Raw genomic sequence first — 19,615 nt, forward strand, 5'->3', positions numbered from 1 at the left:
ACTGCTTGCCTGCCCACTGAACGGAGAAGTTAAACAGGACAATACTGCCATCTAATGGATAGCCAACAGAACACTGAAATTCAAGTATTTTTTTTTTCTATGTAAATAAAATAAATATAATATATATATATATATATATATATATATATATATATATATATATATATATATATATATATATATATATATATATATATATATACATATAGAATTCACTGAAAGTCAAGTATTTCATACATATATATATATATATATATATATATATATATATATATATATATATATATATATATATATATATATATATATATATATATATATATATATGAATGAAATACTCGAGTTGGTGAATTCTAGCTGTAAATAACCACGCCCCCGACCACCCCCGACCAAGCCCCCCCACCCCCTACCCCCCACCTCCCGATATTGGAGGTCTCAAGGTTGGCAAGTATGAGGTAAGTGCCAGAGTGAGAAGAGGTTTAAAATAATTAGCGCGTGCTTGCCAATCCCGCATGCTTTTGATAAACGCAGGAGTGAGAAGAGGTTTTAAATTAATTAGCGCCCCGGCGGCTATTCAAGGAAATATGGTAAGGCATTAATAAGTACTTAATAATGACCAATTAAGAGCCAATATTTTACCAATTTGCATGTTAATAAGCAACTCATTAATATGTGTTGCCCATACTAAAGTGTTACCAAAATAAATTTAAAAAAATGAATATAACAAAGGCTCTTTAAAAAAAAAAAGGAACGGTTCTTCAAGATCAGGCTCCCTACAAAGACTCGTAGATCCTCATTTCTAATGAGCAATCCTTGTTGGGATTATAAAATAAAATAAAATATAAATAAAGGTAACACTTTAGTATGGGGAACATAATCGTAATTAATTAGTTGCTTATTAAAGTAACAAAGACTTAATTTGGAGTTATTTGGATATAAGGGTTAGGGCTAGGGTTACTAATAAGCAATAATTCTGAGGTTATTGAGGGAAGACTCTTAGTTAATAGCTTACTGCTTGTATAATAAGACCATGGAGAATAAGGCATTAATAATTCCTTAATAATGACTAATTAAGAGCCAATATGTTACCAATTTGCATGTTAATAAGCAACTCATTAATATGTGTTCCCCATACTAAAGTGTTACCAAAATAAATAAAAAAAATGAATTTAACAAAGGCTCTTTAAAAAAAAAAGGAACGGTTCTTCAAGATCAGGCTCCCTACAAAGACTCTTAGATCCTCATTTCTAAGGAGCGATCCTTGTTGGGATTATAAAATAAAATAAAATATAAATAAAGGTAACACTTTAGTATGGGGAACATATTCTTAATAATTAGTTGCTTATTAAAGTAACAAAGACTTAATTTAGAGTTATTTGGATATAAGGGTTAGGGCTAGGGTTACTAATAAGCAATAATTCTGAGGTTATTGAGGGAAGAGTCTTAGTTAATAGCTTACTGCTTGTATAATAAGACCATGGAGAATAAGGCATTAATAAGTACTTAATAATGACTAATTAAGAGCCAATGTGTTACCAATTTGCATGTTAATAAGCAACTCATTAATATGTGTTCCCCATACTAAAGTGTTACCAAAATAAATAAAAAAAAATGAATATAACAAAGGCTCTTTAAAAAAAATGGAACAGTTCTTCAAGATCAGGCTCCCTACAAAGACTCGTAGATCCTCATTTCTACTGTGCTTCACTTTAGTGAAGGAGCGATCCTTGCTGGGTTTGTAAAAAAAAAAAAAAAAAAAAAAAAAAAAAAAAGTTGGCGTGTCGCCAAGCCGCGGAACAAGTGCGCCTCCCTTTACTGCTGTTAAGTATTCATAGTTCGGGGTTTGGGCTGTTTTTAAAAAGCCAGCGCAGCTCTCAAGTTGATCAGTCTGCTGTGGAACTTCAGCCGAGAAAGTCGTGCTAATTACACGCAAAGGTTATTATTTGCGCCGGCACGCACGGGATACTTCTCTCTCTCTTTTTTTTTTTTTTTCCTTTTTTTTTTTTTCTTCCCCCCTCCGTTTCATTAATGTGCTTTTTGCTCCTGTCGTTTAAATGACATAGCAACACCCTTGGATAAAGACTCTTAAAATCGGATTATCTGATTGAGGCATTGTGTTCATTAGAGCACTTTTCCCCCCCCACCTCCACCTCCTCCACCACCACCTCCACCTCCACCACCACCACCTCGGGCAGACAGAATTAAAAACGCCCGGAAGATGTTCGGGACTCTTTGCCTCTTGTTGACGGTCCTGTCGGGGCCGTCCGGCGGCTGGGGCTCGTACGTGCCGTGCGAGCCGTGCGACGACAAGGCGATGTCCATGTGTCCGCCGATCCCGGGCGGCTGCCAGCTGGTCAAGGAGCCCGGCTGCGGCTGCTGCCTGACGTGCGCGCTGTCCGAGGGCCAGGCGTGCGGCGTCTACACGGGGACGTGCGCGCAGGGTCTCCGCTGCCTGCCCCGCAGCGGCGAGGAGAAGCCCCTGCACGCCCTCCTCCACGGCAGGGGGATGTGCACCAACGAGAAGGGCTACAAACCGGCGCACCCGCCGATAGGTAAGACGGTCGATACCGGTAGCATACATAAATGGCGCGATATAAAACCCAGTGTTTTTCCAACCTTTTTTTTTTTTTTTTTTTTTTTTTTGAGTCATTGAAAAAATACGGACCACCAGCAGAAACGTTCAAAAAATTAAACTCCACCAGGTTGTCTTTTTATTTTATTTTTTAGTTTGTTGTTTTCCTTTTAGTTCCTGTCTTGCGCTGTTATTTTGGTGGGCTCTTCCTGTTTTCCTATAGCACGTCTTCCTTTGACCTGGTACCAATGATAGTCACACACACTATTGGACCCATCCCCTTCTGAGGTGAGGGGAGCAGTGAGCAGTAGCGGTGGCCGCGCCCGGGAATCATTTTGGGGGGATTTTGACCCCAATTCCGACCCCTTTGATGCTTGATTGATTGATCGTAACTTTTATTAGTAGATTGCACAGTACAGTACATATTCCGTACAATTGACCACTAAATGGTACGTTTTTCAACTTGTTAAAGTCGGGGTCCACTTAAATTGATTCCATCCATCCATCCATCTTCTTCCGCTTATCCGAGGTCGGGTCGCGGGGGCAGCAGCCTAAGCAGGGAAACCCAGGCTTCCCTCTCCCCAGCCATTTCGTCCAGCTCCTCCCGGGGGACGTTCCCAGGCCAGCCGGGAGACATAGTCTTCCCAACGTGTCCTGGGTCTTCCCCGTGGCCTCCTACCGGTCGGACGTGCCCTAAACACCTCCCGAGGGAGGCGTTCGGGTGGTATCCTGACCAGATGCCCGAACCACCTCATCTGGCTCCTCTCGATGTGGAGGAGCAGGGGCTTTACTTTGAGCTCCCCCCGGATGGCAGAGCTTCTCACCCTATATCTAGGGGAGAGCCCCGCCACCCGGCGGAGGAAACTCATTTCGGCCGCTTGTACCCGTGATCTTGTCCTTTCGGTCTTAACCCAAAGCTCATGACCATAGGTGAGGATGGGAACGTAGATCGACCGGTAAATTGAGAGCTTTGCCTTCCGGCTCAGCTCCTTCTTCACCACAACGGATCGATACAGCGTCCGCATTACTGAAGACGCCGCACCGATCCACATGTCAATCTCACTTCCCTCACTCGTGAACAAGACTCCAAGGTACTTGAACTCCTCCACTAGGGGCAGGGTCTCCTCCGCAACCCGGAGATGGCACTCCACCCTTTTCCGGGCGAGAACCATGGACTCGGACTTGAAGGTGCTGATTCTCATCCCAGTCGCTTCACACTCGGCTGCGAACCGATCCAGTGAGAGATTCATGATACAGATATATACTATTATCATAATACAGTCATCACACAAGATAATCATCAGAGTATATACATTGAATTATTCACATTATTTACCCCATTTTTGGGTGATTTCACCCCCAATTCCGACCCCTTGATGCTTGATTGATTGATTGAAACTTTTATTAGTAGATTGCACAGTACAGTACATATTCCGTACAATTGACCACTAAATGGTAACACCCGAATAAGTTTTTCAACTTGTTTAAGTCGGGGTCCACTTGAATTGATTCATGATACAGATATATAACTGTTATCATAATACAGTCATCACACAAGATAATCATCAGAGTATATACATTGAATTATTTACATTATTTACCGCATTTTTCGGAGTATAAGTCGCTCCGGACTATAAGTCGCACCGCCGAAAATGCATAATAAAGAAGGAAAAAAAACATATATAAGTCGCACTGGAGTATAAGTCGCATTTTTTGGGGCAAATTTATTTGATAAAACCCAACACCAAGAATAGACATTTGAAAGGCAGTTTAAAATAAATAAAGAACAGTGAACAACAGGCTGAATAAGTGTACGTTATATGAGGCATAAATAACCAACTGAGAACGTGCCTGGTATGTTAACGTAACATATTATGGTAAGAGTCATTCAAATAAATATAACATATTAGGGCTGCAACTAATGATTAATTTGATAATCGATTAATCTGTCGATTATTGCTTCGATTAATCGATTAATAATCGGATAAGAGAGACAAACTACATTTCTATCCTATCCAGTATTTTATTGAGAAAAAAACCCAGCATACTTATTTTGATTATTGTTTCTCAGCTGTTTGTAAATGTTGCAGTTTATAAATAAAGGTTTATTAAAAAATTAAAAAAAAAAAAAAATTAAAAAATAAATAAATAAAAAAGGTCTGCGCATGCGCATAGCATAGATCCAACGAATTGATGACTAAATTAATCGGCAACTATTTTAATAATCGATTTTAATCGATTTAAACGATTAGTTGTTGCAGCCCTATAACATAATACACATGCTATACGTTTACCAAACAATCTGTCACTCCTAATCGCTAAATCCCATGAAATCTTATACGTCTAGTCTCTTACGTGAATGAGCTAAATAATATTATTTGATATTTTACGGTAATGTGTCAATAATTTCACACATAAGTCGCTCCTGAGTATAAGTCGCACCCCCGGCCAAACTATGAAAAAAACTGCGACTTATAGTCCGAAAAATACGGTACAATCCGGGGTGTGGGATATGTAGGGGGGAGGGTTAGGTTTGGTTGGTATCAACACTTCAGTCATCAACAATTGCATCATCAGAGAAATGGACATTGGAACAGTGTAGGACTGACTTGGTAGGAGATGTACAGCAAGTAGCTGACACAGAGAGAGAGATCAGAAAGTATAAGAAAAAGTGTCTATATTTGATTATTTACATTTGATTATTTACAATCCGAAGAGGTATGATGAGGAAGGGAGGGTGTTAGTTTAGGGTTGAAGTTGCCTGGAGGTGTTCTTTTAGTGCAGTTTTGAAGAAGGATAGAGAGTGCCAAGCAGCGAGGTACTGGGTCCCATTTTTATAGTCTTTGGTATGACTCGGCCGGGGTTTGAACTCGCGACCTACCGATCTCAGGGCGGACTCCCTAACCACAAGGCCACCCGAGCAGGTGTATTGGCAATCGAGATTATTTCAGTTGTGCACGCTATCCTTCTTTGTGGGGACATTGTTAGATTGAATGGAATAGAATGCCTTTTATTGTCACTATACACAGGTACATCCATCCATCCATCCATTTTCTACCGCTTGTCTGAAATTAAAAGCAACTCCAGTATCAGTGCGACAGTCTACAGATATGCAAAACATAGGAGGGGAAGACAAATAGTTCAAAAGGAGGTAAGGTGCACAGTCCAGTCCTGAGAATGAATGTTCTGAATGTGTTGTTTAACTATTGTGAATTATATTTATATAGCGCTTTTCTCTAGTGACTCAAAGCGCTTTACCTAGTGAAACCCAATATCTAAGTTACATTTTTAAACCAGTGTGGGTGGCACTGGGAGCAGGTGGGTAAAGTGTCTTGCCCAAGGACACAACGGCAGAGACGAGGTTGGCAGAAGCGGGGATTGAACCTGGAACCCTCAAGTTGCTGGCACGGCCGCTCTACCAACCGAGCTATACCGCATTCAGACTGTGGGTGGAAAGTAAACAATGCACACAGAGGGGTGTTAAACTATAAAATCAGTGCCTATGAGAGTTCATTGTGGTTATGGCTTTCGGGAAAAAAACTGTTCTTGAGTCTGTTTGTCTTAGACATCGTCATGTACGGACACGCACTGTAAGTCTTTGCTGTCGTCCAGCATTCTGTTTTTGTTTACTTTGTAGCCGGTTCAGTATTACTTACATTTCGCATAGCCATCCCAGTGCTTCAGTGCCTTTTCCTAGCGGGATTTGCCATTTGTTAATTTTTGTTTTAAGCGTCACATACCTTTTTACCTACACGCTGTCACCCGCTGTGCTCTGCATTAGAGATGTTCGATATTATCGGCCGATAAATGCTTAAAAATTGAATATCGGAAATTTTCGGTATCGTTTTTTTTATTATCGGTATCGTTTTTTTTAAAATTATTATTATTTTTTTTTTTATTTTTTTATTAAGTCAACATAAAAAACACAAGTACACTTACAATTAGTGCACCAACCCAAAAAACCTCCCTCCCCCATTTACACTCATTCACACTCATTCACACAAAAGGGTTGTTTCTTTCTGTTATTAATATTCTGGTTCCTACATTATATATCAACATATATCAATACAGTCTGCAAGGGATACAGTCCGTAAGCACACATAATTGTGCGTGCTGCTGGTCCACTAATAGTACTAACCTTTAACAGTTAATTTTACTCATTTTCATTAATTACTAGTTTCTATGTAACTGTTTTTATATTGTTTTACTTTCTTTTTTATTCAAGAATTTTTTTTAAATTTTTGCTCTATTTTATTTTATAAATTTTTAAAAAAATGACTTTATCTTCACCATACCTGGTTGTCCAAATTAGGCATAATATTGTGTTAATTCCACGACTGTATATATCGGTATCGATTGATATCGTTATCGGTTGATATCAGTATCGGTAATTAAAGAGTTGGACAATATCGGAATATCGGATATCGGCAAAAAGCCATTATCGGACATCCCTACTATATACATATATGCAGAAGCATTCTGACTGTGGGTGGAAAGTAAAAATTGCACACAGAGAGGAGTTAAACTATAAAATCAGTGCCTGTGAGAGTTCACCGTGGTTACGGCTTTCGGGTAAAAACTGTTCTTGAGTCTGTTTGTCTTAGACATCGTCATGTACGGACACACACTGTAAGTCTTTGCTGTCGTCCAGCATTCTGTTTTTGTTTACTTTGTAGCCGGTTCAGTTTTACTTACGTTTCGCATAGCCATCCCTATGCTTCAGTGCCTTTTCCTAGCGGGACTTGCCATTTGTTCATTTTTGTTTTAAGCGTCACATACCTTTTTACCTGCACCCGCTGTGCTCTGCATATTGGGATCACGGCAAACTATCCTCGACTTGTTCCGACTACTACAAAGCAATTAACTACCCGCTGCCACCTACTGGAGTACTACACCGTTACCCTGCCAAGCTCTATACGGCACTGACACTAGACAACGGCACATTATATGCAGATTATAATTATTGATTTGCAAATATTAATATTAAATATATAAAAATATTTTTTGGACCAATTAGGTGAAGTTGCATCATTTCCCACGGCACACCAGACAATATCTCACGGCACACTAGCAGCACAGTGGTTGAAAAACACTGGTTTAATCAATGCATTAACCCTATTGATTATCCCCCCCGCCCCCTCTCCCCGCCCATATTTGATCCTCTATCCAGATGGTGCTCCGATCTAAAAAAGTTTGACAGATGGCAGCCTATATGAGGTGTCATCTGATTTAATTTAGCGCCTCGGTGCTTATTACCTTCATGCAATACGGTTTAAATGCGCATGGCAAAAATCATGCCGCCTTTTGTGTAGATTGCGTCTGGACCGCTTTATATCGCTGCGTGTTAATCTGCTGTGAGCCGCTAGACGCCTCACTCGCGGATGGGATGGTCCCCGCTGAGATGAGCCTCCTCGGCGGGGGCACTGGCCTGTCAAAGTCGGGGCTGCAAAAATATTTGCCCGGAAATTATCACGTTAAAAAGTGCGCGTTTATACACGAGACAGAACCGTATCCACTATTTTCTATGGTATCAGAGGTCTCCGGTCATGATCGCTCATGCACGACAGTTATTAGTTTTGGGTATTTTGTTTTACTTCCATGCTGTAAAGCAGTGTTTCCCACACATTCATTTATTTGTGGCGGCCCGCCACGAAAGAATTACGTCCGCCACAAATATATATATATTTTTTTATTTTTTTTATTTTTTTTTTTATTTTTATTTCTTTGTCCTGTCCAGCTTCTCAGGTAAATCATATAGTTGATGTAGATGCCCATATAGGCTGTTGAGATTTACTTTACAAAAGAGAAGTGTAGGATACTTCTCTTGTTGCCTTATTTGTATTTGACCACTACTGTTTTCTGTTTATTTGTTACTGACTGTGGCAGGACACCTCTGCCTCTGTTTCACTTTATGTTGCTGGTAAATAATATGGTTGTAGTAGTAGGCTATAGTTAAATTATTTAGTATGCACTAATTAAAGGGGCAGAGCTTTAAGAGACATTTTAGCTTTTATATTTTATAAGATATATTTTTTGTAAGAACCACAATTAATAAATATATTTCAGTGAATAACTTATTGTTCAAATCTGTATATAAATATGTACATAAAGTGTTGTAATTATATTGTAAAATGGATGGATGGATAAAACAAAACTGTTATTATTAATTAATAAGTATACATTTTTTGAGCCTTTTTAGAGAAAATCATATCATTGTAGTAAATTATGCAAATTACTCGATGATGTCATGGCGACCACGCCCATAGCCACGTCCCCACCGCCACAGGTATCTTGTCAGTTTATGGGAAACACTGTGTAAAGCATTCTTTGGGTTTCCTGTGCCCTTCCTTGCTGCGCTATTTTTTCGTTTTCGTCAACAAATACATTTTTACCTGCACTTCGCCTGTTCGGACCAACAACACCCGCATCGAAACATAAAGTTGTTTTTTTTATTTATTTGTTAATTAATTACCTTAAAAATAGCCAAATAAGTACAAGTATGTTGTTTTAAAAATGTTTTGTCAGTCCCGTTCGTCGACAAGTGATGTACGATACAACTGGTTTTCTTTCTGATCCGATACGGACAAAAATGTTATCGGCGATACTGATCCGATACTTTGTGTAAAAATACGTAATGTGTCTGTGTATTTCAAGTCTAAAGCAACATGAGGGTTCCACGTTCGATTCCCGCTTCCGCCATTCTAGTTACTGCCGTTGTGTCCTTGGGCAAGACACTTTACCCACCTGCTCCCGGTGCCACACTGGTTTAACTGTAGCTTAAAGATGCCGATAATGGGTTTCACTATGTAAAGCACTTTGAGTCTCCAGAAAAAAAAAGCTATATAAATATAATTCACTTCACTGCTCTTAGGAAATCATCTTCATCAATATATAATCACAGTGCGAAACAATTGATAGCATTTTTCTGCACTGAACGCGTTCTTATTTAAATTCAACTCTGTATGTAGTATCTGTTAACAGTCGAAAACAAAAGGACACATACTCTTGCTCCAATTGAGTTTCATTTAGACGAGATCTCAATGATTTAGTTACTTTTACACTGTGTTCCCGTAATTGATATACATTATCTATAGTAACTAAAGTTTCAAAAGTATCGATGTTGGAGCATAAAGATCTGGTATCGGCAGTATCAATATAATCTGCACACTACCGTCGAGAGCTTGTCACCCACACGCACCAGTGAGACAGTACTCATTTTGTGGCTTTTCTTTGTTTTTATACGTCGGTAAATGCCAATAAGCGGAAGATTACTCTCCGAGACTACCTTAAAACGAGTGCTTTGAAAGGTAGTGCACTCAGGATTCAAATATCATGCCTACAGGTGACGACACCAAAGCTATTTAAAAGTCGAAGAAGAAAAGCTATACGGCCCTGACTGCTTTTCATCACACTTTTGAGTCGTGTCTGAGTGCGTTTTTAAAAGGCAGGCTGTGCATTATAGAGTCCGATTACCACTAAATCTGTGTACATGAGCAAGGCAGACAGGGAAACACCACGAAACAGAGAGTCAGACAAAGGCAAGTTAAGCCAGGGGGTTTAAATCATGTTAGGGCATTTCTGAGAGATGGAACAGGTCTGTCAGTCAAGAGATTTAGCGGCGTGTCAAGAGGAATAGTTGGTAGACACGAGGCTCATCCTAGGCTTTGCTGATTCCACACCGCAATTCGACTCATTTAAGATCCAGATGCAACGAGCCTTTAGTTTCTGTGTCATACAGTGCTCCATGTTTTTCCCTTAGCTCCTTAAACCGTATTAACCTCCGGTCCGTAACTCTAAAGTTGTCAAACTAGGGAGTTGTGAAGACCACGGTTCCCCAACTGCTATTCATTTCCAGTGACATGCATATAGAACGCAGTCACTACACAGAGAAGGAACATGGCTTTTTTGTTGGCTCACAGATCCCTGCAGGTTTCTGGCAGTCCGCGTAGTGCGTGGGCACTCCGTCGCAAGGCAGTGATTCAGCAGAATGCCTCCGGTCTTCTCTGTCCCCCCCCCCCCCCTCTCCCTCCTCCCAAAAAAAGCCTTCTGTTAAATAGCTCCACGGATGGGAACTGGCGAGGCAAGCCTCTAGTTTCTTGTGGTGTGGGGTTGCAGCTGTGTGTATGCGATACAAGCTGAGCAAGGTAAACACAGGGGAAGGGGAGCTCAAGTGTGCACAACACTCAGGAGGCCATGACAGCGGCAGCCTTCTAAATGGTGGGCCCCAAACAATGGGATCCGAGAGGGGTGGGGGGTCGGGAGAAGCTTTGCTGTCCAAAATTTGTAAGTAATGAATCCTCGCCGACTAGCAGAGCATTAATTAATGTTTGGTCGCACTGTAGCCTGAAGAGCTGTCCTAACTATAAATCACAAGGCATGCTGAAACCTAGTTAGACTGATTGGAGCGATACAGTCCCTGGAAAGCTTGCCAACAGCTATGACTTCATGGCAGCAGACTCCTCATCCTTCAAGCTTCTGAAGGGATCTTCAGTTCCAACTGATTGCACTTTGCCAAGAGATAAAAGATAATTAGGCAGTGGTTCCAAGAGAAACCCAGTGTGTGCCGTGTTTTAACAACCGATCAACAACTATTTGATCAGTGTTTTCAAGGTAAATGACACTTTCAAAGCAGTAATTTCAGCAGTTCAGTATGAAACTTGGGAGACAATTTTTGCAGCAAATCCCTAAAAACATTAGCGTGCTCCGTAACTTGGGCCGCTGTAAACACATTTGCAGATCCTTGCATTGACATTTTAACCTTGCTAGCAAACATAGAACACTGGGGTCCGGACTTGCGATTTACATAACGGAGGCGTTCCTCAAGGCAGCCCTTTAAGTCCTCTCCTTTTTGGCAGTAAAATTGTTTCTGTAACGTTATTGATCTAACTCAAGTGTTTCTTGTTTACTTTAAATGCAGTCAGTAGTCGTTTGTTCAACGTCTTTAGTTATACTAGCGGCGTTCCTCAAGGTTCCATTTTAGGTCCTCTCATTTTCATGTTAGGCTATTCAACTGGTGGCCTGCAAGTTCAGTTCAAAAAACTTGTGAGAGACTCACATTTTTTGCAGCAGATTCTTAAAAACATTTGCGTGCTCCTGTTTTATAGAGGAACTTGGTAGGACTACTGTAAACACATTTGCAGGTTCTTGCGTTGACATTTTAACCTTGAACTCTGGGGTCCAAACTTGTGATTTACATAACCAAGGCATTCCTAAAGGCAGCCCTTTAAGTCCTCTCCTTTTTGGTGGTTACATTTTATAATGTTATTTAGGTTACTCAAGTGTTGCTGTAACTTGTTTACTTCAAATGCACTCAGCAGTCATTTGTTCAATATGTTTAGTTATACTAGCGGCGTTCCTCAAGGTTCCATTTTAGGGCCTCTCATTTTCATGTTAGGCTATTGAACTGGTGGCCTGCAAATTCAGTTCAAAAAACTTGTGAGAGACTCACATTTTTTGCAGCAGATTCTTAAAAACTCTTGCGTGCTCCTGTTGTATAGAGGAACTTGGTTGGACTACTGTAAACACAGTTGCAGATCTTTGCGTTGGACATTTTAACCTTGAACTCTGGGGTTCAAACTTGTGATTTACATAACTGAGGCGTTCCTCAAGGCTCCCCTTTAAGTCCTCTCCTTTTTGGCGGTTACATTTTTAAATGTTATTTAGGTTACTCAAGTGTTGCTGGAGCTTGTTTACTTCAAATGCATTCAGCAGTCATTTGTTCAACTTGTTTAGTTATACTAGCGGCGTTCCTCAAGGTTCCATTTTAGGTCCTCTCATTTTCATGTTAGGCTATTCAACCGGTGGCCTGCAAGTTCAGTTAAAAAAACTTGTGAGAGACTCACATTTTTTGCAGCAGATTCTTACAAACATTTGCATGCTCCTGTTTTATAGAGGAACTTGGTTGGACTACTGTAAACACAGTTGCAGATCCTTGCGTTGACATTTTAACCTTGAACTCTGGGGTCCAAACTTGTGATTTACATAACCGAGGCATTCCTCAAGGCAGCCCCTTAAGTCATCTCCTTTTTGGTGGTTACATTTTTAAATGTTATTTAAGTTACTCAAGCAGTGTTTCCCACACATTCATTTATTTGTTGCGGCCCGCCACGAAATAATTACGTTTGCCACAAATAAAATAAATAATTTTTTTTTTTTTTTTTTTTTTGTCCTGTCCAGCTTCTCAGGCAAATCATATAGTTGATGTAGATGCCCATATAGGCTGTTCAGATTTACTTTACAAAAGAGAAGTGTAGGATACTTCTCTTGTTTCCTTATTTGTATTTGAGCACTACTGTTTTCTGTTTATTTGTTACTGACTGTGGCAGGACACCTCTGCCTCTGTTTCACTTTATGTTGCTGGTAAATAATATGGTTGTAGTAGTAAGCTAAAGTTAAATTATTTAGTATGCACTAATTAAAGGGGCAGAGCTTTAAGAGACATTTTAGCTTTTATATTTTATAAGATATATTTTTTGTAAGAACCACAATTAATAAATATATTTCAGTGAATAACTTATTGTTCAAATCTGTATATAAATATGTACATAAAGTGTTGTAATTATATTGTAAAATGGATGGATGGATGGACGTTTAAAACAAAACTGTTATTATTAATGAGTAAGTATAATTTTTTTAGCCTTTTTAGAGAAAATCATATCATTGTAGTAAATTATGCAAATTACTCGATGGTGTCATGGTGACCACGCCCATAGCCACACCCATAGCCACGCCCCCGCCGTCACAGGTATCTTGGCAGTTTATGGGAAACACTGTCAAGTGTTGCTGTAACTTGTTTACTTCAAATGCACTTGGCAGTTATTTGTTCTACTTGTTTAGTTATACTAGTGGTGTCCCTCAAGGTTCCATTTTAGATCCTCTCTTTTTCATTATTTTGGCTATTGAACTGGTGGCCCGCGAGTTCAGTTAAAAAAAACTTGTGAGAGACTCACATTTTTGCAGCAGACTCTTAAAAACATAAATAGACTATAATCAAATGTCTACTGTAGAGGACACTGCGTCTCCGGAATATACAACAGTGAAGGGAGAGTATTTTTGGAAATATGGCCCCCAAAACCATTTGGTAGACTATCCCTGCTTTAAAGTCACAACCGAATTAGAAACGCAGGTGTCACGTCAGTGTGCTTCATAAAAAGAGCTCGGTTCGGCAAACATCAAAGGAACGAACTGTGGCTGTGTTTTGCTTTGGGTTTTTTTGGCATTTTATCAACACTTATTACATAAGAAGTGCCATCCTCAGCAATGAACATGGTTTCTTTTCGCAGGCGTTCCAAAACCCCAATAATGGTAAAATAACCACCAATAACAGGCGCACCCAGAAACTGACCTAAAATGCTTATTTTTGATACTCTAAACTGGGCTCTGGCTGATAAGTCAATTAAAAGAACGATAAACAAAATCGATAATTTGGCCCGTATCGAAAAAAATGTCATGCTTGTGTGCGTTTGTTTTCTTCGTCTCTTGCTTCCAAAACGGGGTGCAAGACAGGGTTCACTCCATGCATCGCTACTAGCACCTTAACGCGTGTATTCGATATAATAATTCGATGAACAGAGTGAACCATCCGTTCAGTCATGCACAATCCTTGTCTTTGTCAGTGGAGGTGGGACTGCTAACTTCTGGCGCCAACAGAGCTTCGTAAGAAGCATCGCATGGTAAAAAAAAATAAATAGGAAGAAAACAAGTTGATTGCGAAACCAAATGTCCTCTTGCGGGATTATTTCGGTTTCAAACCAAATAAGCAAAATTAACCTATCAACACAAATAAACACGCCAGTATTCCAAATTTACAGTGGCAGACAGGCACAAAAAAACAAACAATAAAATGCCGTATTTTTCAGACTATAGGGCACACCGGGATATACAAGTAAAAATAAAAAAAAATAAAAAAAATATATGTATATATTTATATACATTGTTTTATATATTAGCCACACCAGACAATAAGCCGCAGATATATACGTTGTGAATAGTTTGTTACACGGAAATATTCTGTAAATCTTTATTTACATACCTTAATTGTTTCCAAACGATGTCTGTAACACGGCAGTAAAACGGCTGATTAAACAAAACAGAAGTCATCGTCATGGACCCGCTACCTGCTAGCTCTCCAATCAGCTAAACCAGGGGTCACCAACACGGTGCCCGCGGGCACCAGGTAGCCCGTAAGGACCAGATGAGTAGCCTGCTGGCCTGTTCTAAAAATAGCTCAAATAGCAGCACTTACCAGTTAGCTGCCTCTATTTTTAAATTGTATTTATTTACTAGCAAGCTGGTCTCGCTTTGCCGGACATTTTTAATTCTAAGAGAGACAAAACTCAAGTAGAATTTGGAAATCCAAGAAAATATTTTAAAGACTTGGTCTTCACTTGTTTAAATAAATTCATTCATTTTTTTACTTTCCTTTTTATAACTTTCAGAAAAACAATTTTAGAGAAAAAATACAACCTTAAAAATGATTTTAGGATTTTTAAACACATATACCTTTTTACCTTTTAAATTCCTTCCTCTTCTTTCCTGACACTGTAAATCAATGTTCAAGTAAATTTATTTTGTTTATTGTAAAGAATAATAAATGCATTTGAATTTAATTCTTCATTTTAGCTTCTGTTTTTTCGATGAAGAATATTTGTGAAATATCTCTTCAAACTTATTATGATTAAAATTCAAAAAAATTATTCTGGCAAATCTAGAAAATCTGTAGAATCAAATGTAAATCTTATTTCAAAGTCTTTTGAATTTCTTTTAAAAATTTTGTTCTGGAAAATCTAGAAGAAATAATGATTTGTCTTTGTTAGAAATATAGCTTGGTCCAATTTGTTATATATTCTAACAAAGTGTAGATTGGATTTTAACCTATTTAAAACATGTCATCAAAATTCTAAAATTAATCTTAATCAGGAAAAATTACTAATGATGTTCCATAAATTATTTTTTTAATTTTTTCAAAAAGATTCGAATTAGCTAGTTTTTCTTTTCTTTTTTTCGGTTGAATTTTAAAGAGTCGAAATTGAAGATGAACTCTGTTTCAAAATGTAATTGTAATTTTTTTCGTGTTTTCTCCTCTTTTAAACCGTTCAATTAAGTGTGAATATAATTAATTATTAATAATAACATAGAGTTAAAGGTAAATTGAGCAAATTTGCTATTTCTGGCAATTTATTTAAGTGTGTATCAAACTGGTAGCCCTTCGCATTAATCAGTACCCCAGAAGTAGCTCTTGGTTTCAAAAAGGTTGGTGACCCCTGAGCTAAACAGACGCAATAACTCCACGGTGACGTCTTGGTGAATTTACCGAGGAATTTGTGAAACTGAAACAATACAAAAAGATTACTAACAGACACTCGTAAACGTGTTAGCATATTAGCTAATGCTAACGATGCTAGCGTCATTACATTACAGTACCACGTGCAAATATGCATGAAGACACCCCTACAGACGTCACACTTGAGACGATTTAGTAAGTATAAACCGTTTTAGTTATGTTGTAAAACTTACAAACGTTGCTTAGAGTGATGAATGAAGAATCCATACGAGCTTATAAAACGGTGCGACTAAGTTATGGATTTTTCTCTGCTGACTGCCATGATGCAAATAGTAATGAAAAAAAACAAGCAAAAACACTGAAAATGTGTGTTTTTGTTTGTGCTATGGCACCATCTTTTGGACAAGTTGGCTAACTGCAGGTGCTGCAGTGCCCTTCTGTTTAGACCTTTAAACCGGAAGTACAAGTGTCGTTCTGTCTTCTAGACGTCCATAGCCTTTTCTACTCGTATGGAATCTTCATTCATCACTTCAAGCCATGTTTGTCAGTTTTTACAAAATAACTAAAACTATTAATGCTTACTAAACCGTCCCATGTGTGATGTTGGTAGAAGTTTGCATATTTGTACGTGCTATCGTAAAGTAATAAAGCTAGCGTCGTTAGCATTACACGTTTACAAACATCTGTGTTAGTATTCTTAAGTTACGATAGCATTCTTTTTGTATTGTTCCAGTTTCGTCCGTTTAGCTTTTTAGCTCATTTGCGAGCTAGGTAGTGAGTCCATGACAATGACCTCTGTTTTGTTTGATCAGCCATTTTACTGCCGTGTTACAGATACCGTTTGGAAACAATTGAAGTGTGTAAATAAATACTGACAAATGTTTTCATATTACTATATATTAGGGCTGCAACAACTAATCGATTAAAATCGATTATAAAAATAGTTGGCGATTAATTTAGTCATGGATTCGTCGGATCTATGCTATGCGCATGCGCAGAGGCTACTTATTTTTTTTTTTTTTTTTTTTTTTTTTATAAACCTTTATTTATAAACTGCAACATTTACAAACAGCTGAGAAACAATAATCAAAATAAGTATGGTGCCAGTATGCTGTTTTCTTTCAATAAAATACTGGAAAGGATAGAAATGCACTTTGTCTCTTTTATCCGATTATTAATCGATTAATTGAAGCAATAATCGACAGATTAATCGATTATCAAATTAGTTGTTAGTTGCAGCCCTACTATGTTTATTTTGTTTATGGTCCGGCGAGGGTAAAAAATGTAAAAATATTTTTTCTTTAAAAATGTGTTGGGCTCTAAGCGCGGACAATATGGTACATTTATTTCTAAAATTTACTACTTTCAATGTTAACTCACAATAGCATTATTTTTTTTATATTGTTTCAGTTTTGTAGATTCACCAAAACGTCACCGTGGACTTATTGAGTCTGTTTACCTAGTGGGGTCCGTGACGATGACTTCTGTTTTGTTCGATCAGCCGTTTTACTGCCGTGTTTCAAACACTGTTTGGATACAATTAAGGTATGTAAATAAACATTTACGAGATATTTTTGTGTAAATAACTAATTTCGCAACGTATATATCTGTGGCTTATAGTCCGGTGCGGCTAATATATGGAAAAAATATTGTTTTCTTCTAAAATTTAGTGGGTGCCAGCTCTACAGTCTGGAAAATACGTAATTAATAGAGTTAAAATTTAATGTAATTTAAATGTGTAAATATAATGATAATATTCAGACTCAACTAAATTAATTGAGTTTTTTTAATCAAATATAGGTCATTATTTCTGTTGTGATGTGGCGCTACAAAAACAGATACTTGTGTGTGTGCTTACGTTGACGATTCGGCCCGGGTTTAGAGTTACGGTAGTGGCTGCCGGACAGCTCCATAAGGGGCCGTGGGTGTCTGTCCGTCTCCCTTTGAGCAACACGAAAATGTGCAGTGAAAGCTTAGTTTACCTCTCGCATGCGAGACTTGCCCGGGAGGTCGTCAGGTTCAAAAATCAAGTGCATGGGAAAAGTCATGGAAAATGTCATGGCAAAAAAAAAAAAGATACTGTACATAAGAGCTTGACTTTGATATTGAGTTACATTGTCATCAAAGGGGACACACTACACCGCTGGAGCGGACACGCGCGACTTCTTAGCCGTGTTTGTTCTGTTCAAAAATCCCGCAGTCAAATTGTTGATACCATCAAAAGAAGAAGACCATGGCTTTGCTAAACGATCCGGTGTTTATTGTATTTCACCAAGGGAACATAGCATATGTAGTTCAGCAGTACGTATACATCTACATTTAAAGGGCTGTTTATAAGTATCAACTTACATGATTCTAAACAAAAATCAACGTTTCCCATTGAGCTGCATTTTGAATTCAACCCAAACATTTTTATTATTAACATGCTTTTAAATAATAAAAACAAACTCGTAGATAACAAATATCGCATCGGAAACGACGACAGTACAGCACGTGATGTAATAATAATTTACACCATTATCTACCTTGGAGACTTGGCTGTTTCCCTGTCAAACACACCATCAGCAGCTTCTCCATATTTCCATTGATAAATGTCAGCCGTCTAGACATTATTTTATGCATGGGTTTCGCCAAGTAGGATAAAGCCTCATGCTTTTCGAGGATTTCTTTCATCATATTTACTTTTTTTTACACTCACTTCCTTCGAACCCATGGTTGGGAAAAACAAAGATTTGGCTTTCTAACTAGCCATCTGATAGCTAGCCATCAGCTAATGCTAGCAAGCGAGACTCCGGCGGATGTTTTAGTCGGAAATCCCTACTCTTAACTCGCAGTGGGGAGTCTTGTGACCGGAATTTCTGCCTGCAAACTCAAGCAACGATTAAGTCGAGAGACAGCTCTTATCCCCCAAAAATGGGGCACTCGAGGTACAGTATATGGCATACAATATTTGTCCGATTGCGAATATGGCAATTTATTTTAAGGGTTTAATAGAAATATTTCAAAATAAATAACATATATACACATATACATACATATAAATATACATGTATATATATATATATATATATATATATATATATATATATATATATATATATATATATATATATATATATATATATATACAGTATATATACACACGTACATACAAATATACATATATATACACACGTATATACACATGTATATATATATATATATATATATATATACACACGTATTTATACATATATATATATATATATATATATATATATATATATATATATATATATATATATATATATATATATATATATATATATATATATACATATACATATATATATATATATATATATATATATATATATATATATATATATATATATTAGGGCTGCAACAACTATTCGATTAAATCGATTAAAATCGTTTATAAAAATAGTTGCCGATTATTTTAGTCATCGATTCATTGGATTTAAATTTTTATTTTTTTTATAAACCTTTATTTATAAACTGCAACATTTACAAACAGCTGAGAAACAATAATCAAAATAAGTACGGTACCAGTATGCTGTTCTTTTTCAATAAAATACTGGAAAGGATAGAAATGTAGTTTGTCTCTTGTATCCGATTATTAATCGATTAATCGAAGTAATAATCAACAGATTAATCGATTATCAAAATAATCGTTAGTTGCAGCCTTAATATATATATATATATATATATATATATATATATATATATATATATATACATATATATATATATATATATAT

At 37.7% G+C, this 19,615-nt stretch overlaps 1 protein-coding gene across 1 annotated transcript in view; it reads left to right on the forward strand.

The window, feature by feature from the left end:
- The first annotated feature begins 1,876 nt into the window (after positions 1-1,876).
- LOC133663241 (insulin-like growth factor-binding protein 5) overlaps positions 1,877-19,615 on the forward strand; it is a 45,225-nt gene continuing 27,486 nt past the window's right edge. The window contains exon 1 of the mRNA XM_062067563.1: positions 1,877-2,552. Within this exon, the coding sequence (XP_061923547.1) occupies positions 2,219-2,552 (334 nt within the window). The 5' untranslated portion in view covers positions 1,877-2,218. The remainder of the gene's footprint in view (positions 2,553-19,615) is intronic.

Source organism: Entelurus aequoreus, linkage group LG13, assembly GCF_033978785.1.
Source record: "Entelurus aequoreus isolate RoL-2023_Sb linkage group LG13, RoL_Eaeq_v1.1, whole genome shotgun sequence".
Taxonomy (NCBI): Eukaryota; Metazoa; Chordata; class Actinopteri; order Syngnathiformes; family Syngnathidae; genus Entelurus; species Entelurus aequoreus.